The sequence below is a fragment of the Motacilla alba genome, chromosome 14 (assembly GCF_015832195.1).
Source record: "Motacilla alba alba isolate MOTALB_02 chromosome 14, Motacilla_alba_V1.0_pri, whole genome shotgun sequence".
In the NCBI taxonomy this organism is placed as follows: domain Eukaryota; kingdom Metazoa; phylum Chordata; class Aves; order Passeriformes; family Motacillidae; genus Motacilla; species Motacilla alba.
In genome coordinates this window covers 5,342,003-5,358,188 of record NC_052029.1, presented here as the reverse complement: position 1 = coordinate 5,358,188, position 16,186 = coordinate 5,342,003, and the positions used below count along the sequence as shown (strand labels likewise).

Below are 16,186 nucleotides of genomic sequence, written 5' to 3'. Positions count from 1 at the left end.
GGGCAGCACACACACTGCCATCCTAAAAAGCAAAGCTGCACTCCTTGCTCTGGGCAGACCAGGGTTACAGTGCCATTCCAGTTTGTTTACACATGTGCTTTTATCCCTGGGTCAGCCCAGAGGTGAGCCTGCAAGTATAAGTATGTAATATGCATATAGATATTTAATAATACATGCATTGGATTTGAATAGATACATATCTATCCATTTGTTTCAGTTGAGAGAATGTACAGGTTACCTTATCTGATGATTTCTTCCCTATTGTGACTTATTTGTGATCTTTATTTTTGTCTTTTATTTTGTGATCAATAATTTTTGGTTTTTGTTGCAGGAAGTTAAACCCAATTTAACAGAAAGGATTCAAGACTATGATGTATCTCTTGATAAAGCTCTTGATGAACTCATGGATGGTGACATCATAGTGTTTCAGAAGTATGTATTTTAAGGGGGCACCTTATTACAATTATATCACCTGGTTCACTTTGAAAGCTGAACTTCCTTTAAGCTTTTTTATCAAGAGCTAAGTATTACATTCCAATAGTAGATGTGTTCTCTGCAGTTCTCTTTTGTTTATTCAAAGGGGAAATGAGCAAATATCAGTAGTATTTGAGTATCATGCGCCACATCACTTAAGGAAAAGGTGTCCTCCTAGTTTAGAAAACCAATAACCCAAAATAGCTCCTAATATTACCAGAGTGTGTTCAGCAAGGCATCTGATGTGTGCAGCTTTCTACTGGAGTCACTGTAACACAGACACCGAAGAGCCTTCCAGCTTTTCAGATACCATGGCCACTGGACAAGGCTCTTGGAGCTCTTTCAGCCCAGAACTACACTGAACTGCTTTCCCTTTTTGCCTCTCCCTTGTGCTCGCAGTCAGGTCCTTACTGGTCTGCAGTGATGAGATGCTCCTAGTTTGCCAGAGCATGTGCCACTCATAGGTGTCCTGGTGCTTCAGCTGGAGATTTCTCTGAGGCAAAAGGGGAGCTCCCGCATCTTGTATCCAATAAAGGGATCTTTCATGAGCTTGGCAGGGCTATAAATCAGCATTTCTATGCTCTCACTCCTGATGGTCACACCCAACTGTGTTGCTCTGTTTCTCTCCATGGGCTGACAGTGGGTGGAAGCCAGCTAGTCTATCTTCAGCACTCTTACCCCAGATTATGTGAGATGAATGTATTTCTCATGTCATGCCTTGGAACTCGCATTCCCAGTTGACCCAGTTGGTGTTATGCACCCTTGGCTGGCTGCTGACTCCTGGGTAAGTGCACAGCTTGTACCCTGGTGCTATTTCTCTGCAGAGAAGTTGGGGTACCAGTCAGGAGTGACCCAAACCAGCCCCTGTGCCCACTGTTCTGCCTCTCTGTGCCAAGGAATGCTGTCCATCTGTCCGCCGTGCAAAGTGATTGATACAGGGGTTCGTGGAAAGCCGTGCAGCATTAGTACAGACATGCAGGGTTGTGCCAGGGTGGGAGGGAGGGACAGCTCCTGCTGCAGTGGTGCTGTGGAGCCACAGGAGCCCAGCAGGACCAGGCTGCCAGGGGAGCAGCAGAGCAGGCGAGGGCGCCGGGCCCCGCAGCGCACAGCCACGGCGGGCTCTGGGTCACTGCTGACTGCACCAGTCCTACTGTGTGCCGCTGGTGGCTCTTGCAGAAGGGTTCTAAACTTCATCTCTCTATCTCTCCACTGTTGCTGACTCACTGTAGAACATGTTTTTAAAAGCCCCAACTGCCTGTGTGTAACCATGTGATGATGTGTAATGGTATCACCATTTGTTTGCTCTTGTAGGGATGACCCAGAAAATGATAACAGCGAGCTCCCCACAGCTAAGGAATACTTCCGAGACCTCTATCACCGTGTGGATGTCATTTTCTGTGACAAAACCATCCCCAATGACCCAGGCTTTGTTGTTACTTTATCCAATAGGATGAATTACTTTCAGGCATGTCTCCTGTTTCTCTTTTGTTTCCTTGTTAGGAAAGTAACTTTTGCACTAGCTCACAAATGCATTAGATGTACTTTTAGAAAAGTTCTTAAACTGCCTGGGTATATTTTTTGCGTTGTGTACATTTCATTGTAAATGAAAAACTTAAGGAAGCCACTAAGGCTTGTGAGAAGAAAATACTATAAACTCGCCACTTTTATTAATAATGAGTTATTTGATAATTGAGTCCTTTCTTGGTAGACCATTCTGCTCTGTCAGGGAAATTATATTCTCATGAAATTATGCTTTCAAAGTGATATGTAGAACCTGCTCAACTTATTGGGCCATTAAAAGGAAAATACCTTGGGAATCTAGTGATTACCTATTTTGTGCCTGGAATATTAACAACAATATTTATTTTGTAGACCAAGCTGTCTTGCTTTCTTCACACAAGATCAAACCTGTTGTGTTGATAATAGATGGGTTAGGGTGTTCAGATGAGGAAAACTGGACATGGAAACATAAGGAAAAAACTGATATAAAGTTGGTCTGATCTATTAAGAGACTGAGTAGATTTGACTCCCTGCAGTTCTCCTGTAGTTGCTTTTGTCAATGTCAAAAAAAAAAAATTACTTCAAACCAGATAGTTTTATTTTCTGTCCCCAAAGGCAGAAACTTTAAACATCTGCATACACAGGAAAAATCAGGGATGAGTTTTGCTATACTGTTCTCCTAATTTCATTTTAGGCAAATTGCTCTCTCTTACTTTTTTTTTTTCACTTGAAGTGTAAGGTCTGTATGGTTTGAGTTTTTTTGGTAAGGCAAAACCAGAATGCCCCTGCCTTTTGTGAGGCAGTGATGTGAAGTGTACTCACAGGAATAATGTGGTGTTATTACTCAACAATCTAACAAACTTTGAGTGAATTAATGAAGTGGGAATTTTCAGAATAAGTCTTACTTCCCTTATACTATAATTAAAAAAACCAAAATCCAAAAACAAAACAACAGCAAAAAGCAACCAAACAAAACCAAGCAAAATAAGAATGGAGTAATTGTTGTGGATTTAGTGGCCTTTTGACAACAGTAACTTACTGTAATAAAACAGTTTCCTCTTTCTTTTTTCTTAGAATATCTTATTCTGTGTCAACTGTTCAGAAGTGAACAATACTAGTTTATTTAGCCTTGGGGAGGTAGGCATAGTGGGTTGTCTCAGAATTCCAGTAGCATAATGTTCCTGTCATGGAATGAAAGACTGTATGATTGTAGAGCAATGTCATAACTGTGTGAAACAATTCAGAACTTACAAAAAAATTTATTTTCAGGTTGCAAAGACAGTCGCTCAGAGACTTAACACGGATCCAATGCTATTACAATTTTTCAAGTCCCAAGGGTAAGACAAATTCCTTAGTATTCTGTGTCTAAGCTGCTCCTCAAAAATTAACCTTTTCTAGGTTGTTAACTAATTCTCTACCAGTAAGACGTTACCCTTCTAGCAAGCACAGCAGGTTGCTTTGACAGTTGAAGTATTGCAATGTCTGTCTCTAGAGCCTCAAAGAATTGCATGTTTTAGAAGAGTTCTAGTAAATGTCATTTTAAAAATCATTAATTAGTTCAAAGCCTGATGCTGTGGGATAAATTGCTAAGCTAATGCAAGTGCTGTTTCAGTGAATGCAGATTTCTAGAATGGAGAACAGAAACAAATGCACATAAAAGCAGTATTTTTGCTGATTTTACAAGTTTAAATGCAGAAGTTACTTCACTGAATTCCCCCTCCTCCCTCAAAGTCTGCAAATGAGGTTTTATGAAGATGATGACAATATAACGAGTTCTCAGGTGCTCAGAGGGGATATTTCTGGTTAAAGTGGTGGTTTTACACATGTTTGTATAAAACTAGACTTGAATCTCTATAAAACTAGAGCAGAAAGTAGTGTATTATAGCTCTGTGTATGTGCTTCAGGAATAATGCACACACAAAACTTACAGCTCTCTGTATTCGTGGAAGTGTAGATAGCCTCAGGTAACTAAAGAGTATCTCCCTGTATCATCAGTGAGAATCTGAGTAGCTCTTTGTAGTTTCCGGTGCTGTGGTCACTGTGGAATTTGCTGTGTCATATGGCTCCACAAATTAACCTTTCACAATCTAGAGCATGTGCTGCTATGCCAGTAATTTCAGAGGAATGTAGGTCTGCCAGCCTGCAGCACTGACATCAGTGAGCTTGTAAACATCCAGGAGAGTTAACACACACCCTGAATGGTTTTCTGTTCCCACAGCCCAGCTGTGTGTCAAAATCACTAAAGTTCTGTGTGTTGTGCTGCTTAGGCTGTGTTTGCAATTACATGAAAATGGAAGCCAGTAATAAAAATGTTCTTGGTGCTTCAGTTTGCTGAGCAGTAATGGATTTTGAAGAGATGGATTTTAAGAACATGTTTTCTTTCCTTCTGTAGTTATAGGGATGGCCCTGGTAATCCTCTTAGACATAATTATGAAGGTACTTTAAGAGATCTTCTGCAGTTCTTCAAGCCTAGGCAACCGAAAAAACTCTACTATCAACAGGTAAGAGTCTTTGCTTTTTATTGGGGTGAGTTATAAAAAATAATTCTGCCCTATTCAAAGTACGCCTAAAGTGTTTTTCTTTTCTTTCTTAAGCTCAAAATGAAGATAACTGATTTTGAAAACAGAAGAAGTTTTAAATGCATATGGCTAAATAGCCAGTTTAGGGAAGAGGTGAGTGAAGCCATTACACACTTGCTGTCATTTCTGTGTCAGAGCTGGAATGGCTGTGGTTATGGGTGTACCTCTGAGGAACACAGTTGTACATGATATAAAACAACAGCAAAAAAACCCCAAAGAGCACAAAAAATGTAAAAAACAATCAGATCTCTTAACAAAAATGTTGAAGATGACATAGGTGTTGACTTAAGTTATCTTTTCAAGATGGGTGGTTAAGGGGAAACAGTCCAGTGTGTTCTGTGCTTTAATGTGTTTGTTTACTTGTTCAGATTTTCTAATGATTTTTGTGTTTCAAATTCCACAGGAAATAACAGTATATCCAGATAAGCATGGGTGTGTGCGGGACCTGTTAGAAGAATGTAAAAAAGTTGTAGAACTCTCTGAAAAAGGTTCAGGGAAATTAAGGTAAAGCTGGAAGACTATGATTTCTTCTGTGTGATCATGTACATTTTATGCAGCAAAGTATCTGTAGAATTTAAAATACTGTAGGAGGCATTATTAACTGATGAAATGAAATATTGTGTTAAAATCTTCCAGATTGCCACTGTTAAGAGTTCTTCTTAACTATAAATATAATTTTTACACCGTTATTTATTTTGTACTTAATAAAGTTACATCCTTGAGTTTCATCAATTGCATTTGTTAGTCATGACTTATTAATTGTTTAAAATCCAAGCATTTCATGCTATTCACTTCTCAGGAGTTACAGGGCTTAAAAGTGAGGTCATTTAAAGAGGATATATAAAATAATCTCCACTAGAAATCTATATTTTGTAGTGGCACATACTGGCTTTTTGACATGAGCCAGAAATAATTTAGCCTCTTATGACTTTACTGCTTAATTTTTACTAAAGATTGAATTTATAAATACAATAGCAGCATCAGTTTACATTCTACACTAATCTCTCTCAAGATTTGAGAAAGAAATGCTGCATTGAATTTTTTTATTCACTTCTTAAAAATGCTTTTCCTGTTTATCTTTAAGGCTGCTAGAAATTGTAAGTTACAAAATAATTGGTGTCCATCAGGAGGATGAGCTGTTAGAGTGTTTGTCACCTGCAACAAGTCGAACGTTTCGAATAGAGGTGAGTTGTGCTTGTCTTAGAGAACTTTAAAACCTGACTTGGAGAGAGGAAACTCTTTCAAGTGCTAATTTTCTTTTTATGGGTGCTGATCTTTAAATACTGTGATGTTTGTGTTTAGATTACATGATGATATTATATGTATTTTTAAAGATAATGCTTTAAAAAAGATTATCCTTTGTTCCATCTGTTTCCCTATAATGGTTTCGTTATTTCATTTTTCATATTGTTTTATTCAATTATTCAATTTCATATTGTTTTTATAACAATGCGTGAAGACTTTGCAAGAGCCTGTCCAAAGGACATTTAATGTCTTGGCAGTAATTCCAAGGTTTGTTTGAGAGTTCATGATAGAAATGTTTATGCTTAGAACCCACTTTTGTACTGTAATATTCTAGAAGATTTTGTTTCCTTTTCTGTTACACTTGAAGTTCTTGAAGCAAATTTAATACTTAATGTGTGATTTTTTTTTTTTCTAAACATCTCATCATTTAGATCTGCTAACTTGCCTCAAAGATCAGGAATGAAAAAAAAAAGTTTCCAGTGTAAACTGTAATGAGGAGCTGGCAAGAGGCCTGTGTTACTGTCAGCTAGTTCTGCACTGATAGAAGATTTCTTGTCAAAAAAGCCATTCAGGGAAGCCAGGAGAATATTTTCTGAGTAGGGGAAGCTGAAGTACTGTCATGCCAGGGATGAGGGACTCTGGTAAAAGACTCTGTCAAACAACATGGCTCTTTTAATTGTTTTTGAATAGAATTGTTTAAAATCAGTAACAGTACATCAATAATGCTTTCAGTTTCTTAATAACTAGAAAAATTACTTCAAAACATTAGTTTCTTTCTGTGGAAGTTTAACTGATTGGAGTCACAATTCTCTGTCTGGATCTAGGAAATTCCTCTGGACCAGGTAGATATAGATAAAGAAAATGAGATGCTAATCACAGTGGCACATTTCCACAAAGAGGTTTTCGGGACGTTTGGAATTCCATTCTTGCTGAGGATACACCAGGTGCAGTATACCTCACCTCCCTTTTTCTCCTGTGGGATTATACTGATGATGTTTGCTATAAGTACTGTTGAAGAAATGCATTCATGTAAGTGTGTAGGAAAATACAGCTCATGTATCAAAGGTTCTGCCCCTTCTGTGCCTTTTTATGGTTCAGTCATTTCCCAGCTCAGTTCCAGGTTTTGCATATCCAGGTTGTTGAGTGAGCCTGTGCAACACCTAGAAAGCTGTCACTTGGCAGCAGCTGCCATCCCCTGCCCCCTGCAGAACCCCCAACAAACCAGAGCCCTATTTCCAACAGCACTTGAGTGACTGCAGTGCAGAGTTGTTGGCCAAAGTGGCCCTGCCATGGTTGCTCTCACCGAGACATGGTTATGGAAAAGTTTTCTCCATTGCTTTCTGAGATGACTTTGCATTTCATCCCTTCTGTAATTTGATGTGCTTTATCTTCTAGGGATGAAAGTTGGTACAAGAACAAAAGCTAATTTTGAAAGCTTAATTTAAATTCTCAAGTTTTTCCTGTGGTGCTGCTCCAGCTGAATGTCACCCTGACTCTCTTAATATCCAAGTGTATTTCTGGGAGCAGTTAGCCATTTCCCTCTAAGCTTTTTCTGGTTCATGTATGTTACTTTGTATGAAAATTACCTACTTTAAAATTTGGGAATGAGAAATGTGTCCATATCTCTCTACCTCTAAAACTCTAAAATTACAGTTTTACTAATTTCCATATTTTTGGTCAAAGAGTAAAACCTGTGTGGTGATTTTTGGTGGAAACCATTTGTTCTGCATTCCCTTGTTATGACAGTTAATATATATTATTCATCTTTAGGTTGATGGTATCTGTTACTTTTTTGGGCACTTTACATAGAAAGGGGGCAGAAACATACTACAGAAAGTAGCAACAAGCTTAGCTAGAATATGGGGATTTTTTACAAATTCCTATTTTGCTGCTAATTTTCTGATTTTGCTACTTAACTTTAACCTGACTTGCACGTATCAGTGGCAGTGCCTGGTCAATTTATGGGGCAGTTTGCATAATGATAAATCAATAAGACCTAAAGTTCCTGAATGTAGAGCAAGTTGCCTGCTGTTGTTCCGTATTGTAGACAATGATGTTGACATTAGTGTAATTTTGTAAATAACAGAGACACTGAGTCAATCTATTTCAATGAAGCCTAAAGCAGGAAATACGAACAGCTTCCCCTTTTTTCCTAGATTTTTTTTTTTTTTACATTAAAAATCTTGTTGTAATCATTAGGGTGAACACTTCAGAGAGGTTATGAAGAGGATTCAGACAATGCTGGACATACAAGAAAAAGAATTTGAGAAGGTAATTTCAAATTGTGATAGTTTTTATTGCTGACTGAAAACCCTAAATGAGTTTATTGTAGTAGGTTGGAACACCCTAGTCTCGGGTGAAGTGTAGATTTTGTGTGATAGAACAGCTGCTTGACTGAAATAATGCTTTTTCTAGGACTAATTAGTTAGAATGGGTAGGATCAGTATTTCTGTACTGCATCAAGAGAGATACTCTGCAGAACATTAAAGTAACCTAGAAAAGTGTAGCTGGTGTAGTGGGACCTTTAGAAGCCACCCCCACATCACATTCCTGTTCAGAGCAGAATGTGACTCAGTCAGGTTGTACAGGGCTTTTTAGTTGCAATTTGTGAACTCCCAAGGGTGGGAATTCTGCCCTGTTCTGGACACTGTGTTTTAGAGTATTCCCACTATCACTGGGGAGGCTTTGCTTTCCTTGCATGTAATCAGAATGTTTCATTTTGCAACTTGTGGAGGTCACCTCTGCAGTTTTTTGAGAAGAGCCTGCTCCTGTGCACCATCCTTCAGATGGTGGAAAACTGTAGATACCCTGTCAGCTTTTCTTCTCTGGGCTAAGCAGAGCCCATTTCCCAGAGGTCCCTGAATGCCAGGTTTCCCCCCAGTCCTCTCCCAGTCTCGCTGGTCTGTTGCTGCACTTGTTGCAGTTTGTTGCCCTGGCTTTTTCCCTGGAGGGCTTGAACCTGGACACAGTATTCCAGGATGTGGCTTCATGATTTCCTGAGCATTTATTTTATCCCATTATTCAGGTTGTTGATGAGGGTTTTAACCAGGATTGGCCTTTCTCAACTCCTGAAGTTGAAAGTTCTAAGTTGAAGTTACAAGTTTTCTGCTTATAACCAGCTGCAAGTTAGACTGTGAACTTAGGCTTGAAGAGCTAATTTTCATGTTGTATCCTACCACTTGGTTTTTGAGGTTTTTTTTTCTTTGCATAGTTTAAATTTGCCATTGTAATGATGGGCCGACACCAGTATCTCAACGAAGATGAGTATGAAGTGAACTTGAAAGATTTTGAGTCCCAACCTGGTAAGTTGTTAGACAACCTCACTTATCTTTTGGCCTGCTGAAGTTGCTCTGCCAGTTGTTATACTGTGTTCCTCCTTAACTCAGGATGCAGAAAGAGTTTGTTCTTTTTATGTGACATACATTAGATGTAGTGACCAAGCAAGTATTATATACACCAGTGTGCACACTGAGCAGTGTTACATGGACGTGTTAGTCCAAGAAAATTTATTTTATAGGCATATAGATAAATAATCTGTTTCCTTTTGAGTTAAAAGATGGCATGTGAATGAACAAATGTCATGTGTCCAGTGTCAGTTTAACACACTTCACAGCATCAGTTGCACCTTGTCTTTATTGTCCATCTACCTCCTTGCGTATTTGATTCTTGTGGAAAGATAATTCTTGTTTATTCTTGATATCCTCAATGAATCTGAAGATTCTAACAAGAGCATTAAATATGTCAAATAGATGCTGTTAAGATTTTTTTTCCATAAGAAACAAGTCACCAAGGTACAAATTCAGCTCCATTCTAAATTTGTCTCTGGATGGGCTGCCATCTTGTTTACTTGACTGACATTTAAACCTCTATTTTCTTAGACATTTGCACATGGGAGAAACCAGGTTAATCCTTCAGGAGTTCCACCACAGGAGTGTTTTCATAGCCATAGAATGGGTAGGGCTGGGAGGTGCCTTAAAGATCATCCCATTCCAATCTGCTGCCGTGGAGGCCACACACCAGACCGGTTGCTCAGGGCCCCATCAAACCTTGGACACTTCCATGGGTGGGACAGCTACAGCTCCTCTGAGCAACCTGCATCAGTGCTTCAAAATCCAAATCTCTCCTTTTCCACTTTGGGAAGGAGGAGGGAATGGCACCTGTTTGCCTTTCCTGTTTGAATGGCACCTTTGGATCCGCAGTCAGGGATCCATTGAAACCCTTGAATTCATTGGGGTTTCTTCTGCCAGCTTAGCTGAGTGTTCCTCTCTCTGAGTTGCACTGACTCTCTGCAGTTCTGTTTTTCTGATAATTAGGAATTCTGTTTTTATTGGTAGGTTTTGCTAGGGTCTGCTAGCTTTCTCCAGTTTTTCCCAGCTGTGTTATGAATTGATGTAACAGCTGTAAAGAAATCCTGTAACTGTTCGTTTATTTCAAAAGCTGCAGAGAGTTAGCCCTGTGTTATTACTGGGCACTTGCAGGAGCCTAGCAGACAATCCTTTTGTTGTGTGTGTAGCACAGATAGGCTTTGGCTTGCCAGAGCTGAGTGCCTGCAGCTGCACAAGTCACCGCAGAGCCCAGGAGTGTGTCACTGCAGGACCCCTGTGCACTGCTTGTGGTGGGTCTCTGGATGGTCAGCTTGGAGGTGGACATTTCTCCACACACAGATAAACTCTCTCTGCTGTGGTCAGAGCAGGCAGAGAGATTTTATTCTGGGAGTCATCCCTCTTGGGTCAGGGAGGGAAAGGCAATAGTCTGGAATGAACTGCTGGGCTTGGTGAGCAAGGCACAGCCAGTGGTGCCAAAACAGCTTGAAAAGCTAACCAGGTGACCAGGTCAAAGGTACAGAACGTGTCAGAATTTGGAGAAAGGAGAACTTGAACTGTTTGTAGGAATTGTAGGGAATGTGAGAGCAAAAGGTTTTCATTTGAGAGTTCATGGAATTCACCCCTGTGATAGAATATGCTTTGATAGAATGGATTTCTACAAATGCCAAATTTTAACACTCACTGGACTGATGGAACCAACGTGCCCAAAGCTGGAGCATTGAGTTTGATTGGCATAGCTGATGTCAGTAGTGTCCCTCTGCTCTTGCCAAGGCACACTAACTGAGGCTGTGACTGTGCTGGCACCAACCATGTAGGATCTCATTTCTTTCTTCAGAAACATTCAAATTCACCCACTAAGATTGGCAGTTCTCTTTTAATTTGATATTGACCATTATGTCAAACAAGAAAAAAAAACCAAACATAATTTTGATTGAAGAAAATATATCACAAAATGCAGATGCAGGCAGCCAACAAGGTCACATGTTTTGTGCTTTAGTGGTTGCAGTTGATGGCTTTGAATGTAGAATGTACTTTCCTTGCTGGGGGGCTCTTTAGTTTCTGCCTTTATCATTTCACTTCAAAGAACATTGGATGCTCTGCATTGAGAACATCTTAAAAGAGAATTTCTCCCATTTGCAAGAAGTATGTGGACTGTGATATTTCATTAAAACTAGCAGTAGAATAAATAATATTGCATAGAACAAGTGAAAAAAATCTGTATATTTTCTTTGCAGTCTCAGTGACTAAGGTTTTTTCTTAGAAAATGATGAGGAGGATCAGTTTCATGATTTCTTAATTAGCATTATGTGGATTTTACATGAATTAAACAGATATTCCCAGTTAAACCATATGATAGGGATAGCAGAGATTATGGGGGTCATGTTTCAGTGGCAGATCCTCCCTGTTTGAAAAAGTCTCAGCACTTTGGTGACAGCTGCTACTGTGATGTGCCTCTGGCCATAGCCGTGGTTATCTTGCTTTAGCACACCCTTCACTGCTGTAAAGTCCTGTAGGTGACTGAAGAAGACAAAAAGCAGGTCCCTGCTGCAGGGGGAGCTGTGGAATGTGCTGTTGGAAGAACCCTGCCCCTCTGGCTGTGGGGCTGCTCTGCACTCCTCTGCCCTCCCCGTGATTCCCAGCACACTGTGGGCAGGGCACGCAGGACTAGGTTGTGTAATAGGAGTATTTTTCCAATTTAGTCTTAAAACTTCATTATTTTTTTTCTCTTTTCTTTTCTAGGCAACATGTCTCATCCAAGGCCATGGCTAGGGCTTGACCATTTCAATAAAGCCCCAAAGAGAAGTCGCTACACTTACCTTGAAAAAGCTATTAAAATCCATAACTGACTTACTTAACCAGATTGTCAAGGCAAGGGACAAAAATAAGTGTGTGTGTGCACCTTTTTAACAACTGTAGAACTTTGGTACACGTGCACTATATCTGAAGTCTTCAGCAAGAGGATTTGCTGCTGATGTTAATTTTATTTTGTTGAGGCTGTTCAGTTTGGCTTCTCTGTATCTATTGACTGCCCTTTTTGAGCAAAATGAAGGTGTTTTTATAAAAGCTTGGATGCCAATGAGAGTTATTTTATGGTAAACGTAATGCAAGGCAATTGTCAGCATAATGAGGGAAGAGTTTAGTAGAACAGTTGACATTGGCAAAATTATTTGTCTGTAGTACGTTTATAGATGGCATAAGCTGACTGGCTGCCCTTCCCGTGTGGTGTCCACCACCACTGCAGCTAGTAAGTCTTATGTTTAGACTCACATCAGATTTATTTCCTTCAGTTATACTTTAAATGACATTTTTGTGCATTTGTAAATGCAAAAGAAAAACTCACATCATCAATAAATAGCAATCTCTACTTTATTGTGTACATTGTTGGCACTTATTCGGGATTTTTGTCTCCTCCAGCTTCATAGAATCTTTTTTAATAAACTAGTTTTCATTTAATTTAGTCAATACTTTGCATCCCGTTTTACCAAGTGGATGCCCCGAGTCCTAAAAAGAGATATTTGGGTCTTTTTATGAAATTTCCAACCATTGAGAAATACCGTTGTGTTTGATTATGCCATCTTCTGGCAAATAGAATGACACTCAAAAGTTGGCAAAAGCAAGTGAAAAGATTATAAATATCATTAATTTAGTTACCATGGGAAGAGATGGGGAAAACACAAGAACTAGCCTTTTAGCACAGAGGGCATGCTCACTAGTGTTTAGTAAGCTGTTGACTTTGTATAAAAAAGGAGGAAAAAAAAACGAAAAAAGAAGAAAAAAACCGAAAAAAGCAATTGTATATTTAATGAATGAACATGTACAATTTAACACTTGGAGGTTAATTTTATTGGGTGAGTCTGCAAGTGAATTTCACTGATGTTGATATTCATTGTGTGTAGTTTTATTTCAGTCCCCAGACTGCTTCCTTTTCTTTGGAGCTAATGCCAGCCGCGTGTCTAGTTTTGAGTGCAGTAAAGATAGAATCAGCAATTCACACTTAATTTTACATTCTTTTCCAGTATTTTATTTTGTTTCTGTAGCCGCAGTGTACAACTCCTCTTCCTGTATATTGCCTTTTTTTGCTGGAAAATGTTGTATGTTGAATAAAATTTTCTATAAAATTTTTTTTGATGAGTGATGACATGGACATTGAAGAAGATTTCTCCTCTCCTTGGAAATAGAGTTTTGGGAAATGTTTTCATTCATGAGATTTTGCTAAAGGTGTGGTTTTCTTTTTCCTTAAGTGTTGATAATTGTATAATCCTCATTCGTTGTTTTGGGGAAACTTTGTGGGGGTTTCTGTTTAATAGTTTTGGGGTTTGGAGGTTTTTGTGGGGTTTGGTTTTTTTACGTCCTAACTAGTCACATTTGAGCTTAACAAATAAAAGGTTTTCCAGGAAAGGAGCCATGTACAAAAAAGACAAATGGAAAAATTATTTTACTAGTTTGTTTGTAAAGTTTGTAGTAGAGTCTTTGTGGTAGACTGGACTCTGCCTGCCTGTACAAAATTTTGTGGTCCAGATTCTCAAGTCTAATATTATAAATGGTGTAAAGTGAAATCTGGAGTCTCTAAAGGTAAGGTCTCTTCATAGAGTAATAGATTCCCTCTGTAATGTGTTCCCTGTATTCATAACCAAAACAGGAGGTGCAAGTTCTAGGAATGTTCGATTCTCTTTTTAGTTTGTATCTTGCAGTGCTTTTAACTGTCTCTTATTTCCAGTCGAGGCAAACTAGTTGTTTACTTTTGTTTTGCTGTCTGTGTGTGTAGGTTAGCATAGAGGGAAGTGCTTAACTGGCATGCCTTAAGTGAGAAAGCTTTGCTTTGCTTTGCATTTCCATCAGGCTGGTGAGAGCTGCACCATCCCAGGGGTGTTTTTCCTGGTACTTGGATTGTCTCTACAGGCTTTCAGTAAATGTCAGGATTTGTTTCCAAACTCTTCCTGTGAATCAGAGGCTCTGGTCAGCAGTAGCAAGCCCTAATTCTATTTAGTGTTGTTTAGACTGATATAAAATTGAGCTTGTATCTGAATGTCACTAAGTTTTCACATTAATTTATGAGATGGTAGCAGCTTTTAGGGACTATCTTAAGAAACACAATCCTTCCTATTTCAGAAGGAAAAGCCACTAACAGTAGATTTTGGGTGCCTTTTGGGTTTTAGATGACTGGATTTTATGTGCTTCAGTATTTGTGCTATTCCCACACTAGTTTGGTGATGTCCATACTTTGAGGCATTCCATATGCAGTTTTCAATTACTGAAGGATTTTCTGAAAAAGAAATGTTTTGGAGCACGAGTAACTTGTTACTGAAATGTGGAAACACCTATGAAGAGGAGGACAGGAGGGTTTCTCAGGTGCAGTATGTTCGTTCAGTTCGTTTAAAAAGATTTACAAGAATACAGTCTTCAAAATTGCCATGCTTTCCATTTCTTTATTTAGATTTTGAAATTATCTGGATAATAGACAGTGAATGCATTAAATTAAGGTAATGGTAATCTAAGTGTTAAGCAATAAGGATGTAATTTCATGGTACACAGCATCAGAGCAACGTGTTAACGGCCCATCCGAATTCTCCCTACCAAAATAGAGCGTGGTTCCTGTAGATTTACATAGTGCCTTTTATCCTAAAGGAGTCCAAAGCATTCTGTGAAACCTGAGCAGATCACACCAGTGATAGTTGCTGACTAGAGAGTGGCAGCCAGCCCCAGCCCCTTCACCCGCCCAGGCTGGCACAGCGACCCGCAGGACGCGCTGCCGCAGCAGGACGCGCTGGGCCCGGCCCTGGGCTCCCCGCAGGACGAGCAGAGCGAGTGCCTCCCATCCCGCATCTACCTCAGCTGCTGCCCTCGAGCTCCGCCAGCCAGCGTCCCTGTGCCGGCGTCCCCGTGCCGGCGTCCCCGGAGCTCGCACCGCCCGGCCGCGGGCGCTGCGCTGGCTGCAGGCGGCAGCGCCCACATCGGAGCCACGCTGGGGGGTTGCTGTGTGATATCCTCTGTGAGCAGTCGTTTTCTGTAGGAAATGTACATACTGTAAATAAAACAGCCCAGGGTCAACGCTGCATCGGTGTCTCGGCTCTTCATTTTGGAGAGGAGTGGGAGTTACGGCTCGTGGGTCGCTCTGAACTCGGGTAGATTTTAGTTAGATCAAGTAGATGAAGTTTACAAACTTCAGCTAAATTGTGTGTTAGGAATGGCATTAATAACGTAAGGTGTGCTGGCCAAAAGGTGAATTCTGACTTGTACATCAGCTTCCACGTTTTGAGCCCTTGTTTTTCTTGGAGCACTGAGGTGGAGAGTGTTTGATGAGAGAGCAGAAAGTGTCATTTATTGTTGGCTGTTAAACCTGCCTGGTCTTTGGGGTCATAAAAAGGGGGAAATGTTCACATGTGAAATGTCCTAATCTGGCTCCAAATCTGTGTTCTATTTAATTTCTGCCCCAGGTGATGTTGAAGTTAGCTGTGTACCAAGCACGGCAGGAAATTAAATTTGCTATGGCTGGAAGCCTTTATTTTTTATGAAATAGTTGTGTAAAACTATTGCACTTATAAATAGTGGTGTAAAATATCCTGACTACTTCTGTTAAATACTTCTTGCACATCTCAAGTAATATATTTATATCATTTCTTTGCTGTGTGTATATTCATGTGGATTTGGGTTTTGCACCTTTCCTGATTAATGTCACTGACTTGGTGCGTTATTTACCACTAATTAACAGCAACACTTGTGGTTTCACAGCCAGATTTTAAAATAGAGAAAAATCTTAGCATCCTAAAAAAAATGTGTGAATTGGTAAAACCTGTTGTGCTGCCATCTGTGTGCCTTCCATCCTCGAGGGTTTGTATTCCATTGGGTCACAGCGGGTTGGGTGACTGGGGGGACAGTCACCGACCTTGGTACAGAGGAGTGAGAGCGGGGGCAGCTGCTCTGGGGATGGCTGGGTGTGGAGGGGGCTGCGGAGTGTTGGCTCTGGCTTTCATGTAGGCCTGGGAACATGGTTGTTTATCAGTTCTTACATGCATTGATTACGTTTTTTCACATCTCACAGTCTGAAGACTGGGGTTTCTGTGC

The 16,186-nt window shown here is 40.0% G+C and overlaps 1 protein-coding gene across 2 annotated transcripts in view; it reads left to right on the top strand.

The window, feature by feature from the left end:
- USP7 (ubiquitin specific peptidase 7) overlaps positions 1-15,177 on the top strand; it is a 73,162-nt gene extending 57,985 nt beyond the window's left edge. For both annotated transcript variants that reach the window (XM_038150880.1, XM_038150879.1), the window contains 11 exons: positions 332-432; positions 1,786-1,939; positions 3,244-3,311; positions 4,367-4,475; positions 4,569-4,646; positions 4,957-5,057; positions 5,638-5,737; positions 6,623-6,742; positions 7,998-8,069; positions 9,010-9,100; positions 11,864-15,177. In XM_038150880.1, the coding sequence (XP_038006808.1) occupies positions 332-432; positions 1,786-1,939; positions 3,244-3,311; positions 4,367-4,475; positions 4,569-4,646; positions 4,957-5,057; positions 5,638-5,737; positions 6,623-6,742; positions 7,998-8,069; positions 9,010-9,100; positions 11,864-11,970 (1,101 nt within the window). In that variant the 3' untranslated portion in view covers positions 11,971-15,177. The remainder of the gene's footprint in view (positions 1-331; positions 433-1,785; positions 1,940-3,243; positions 3,312-4,366; positions 4,476-4,568; positions 4,647-4,956; positions 5,058-5,637; positions 5,738-6,622; positions 6,743-7,997; positions 8,070-9,009; positions 9,101-11,863) is intronic.
- The last annotated feature ends 1,009 nt before the right edge of the window (positions 15,178-16,186 follow it).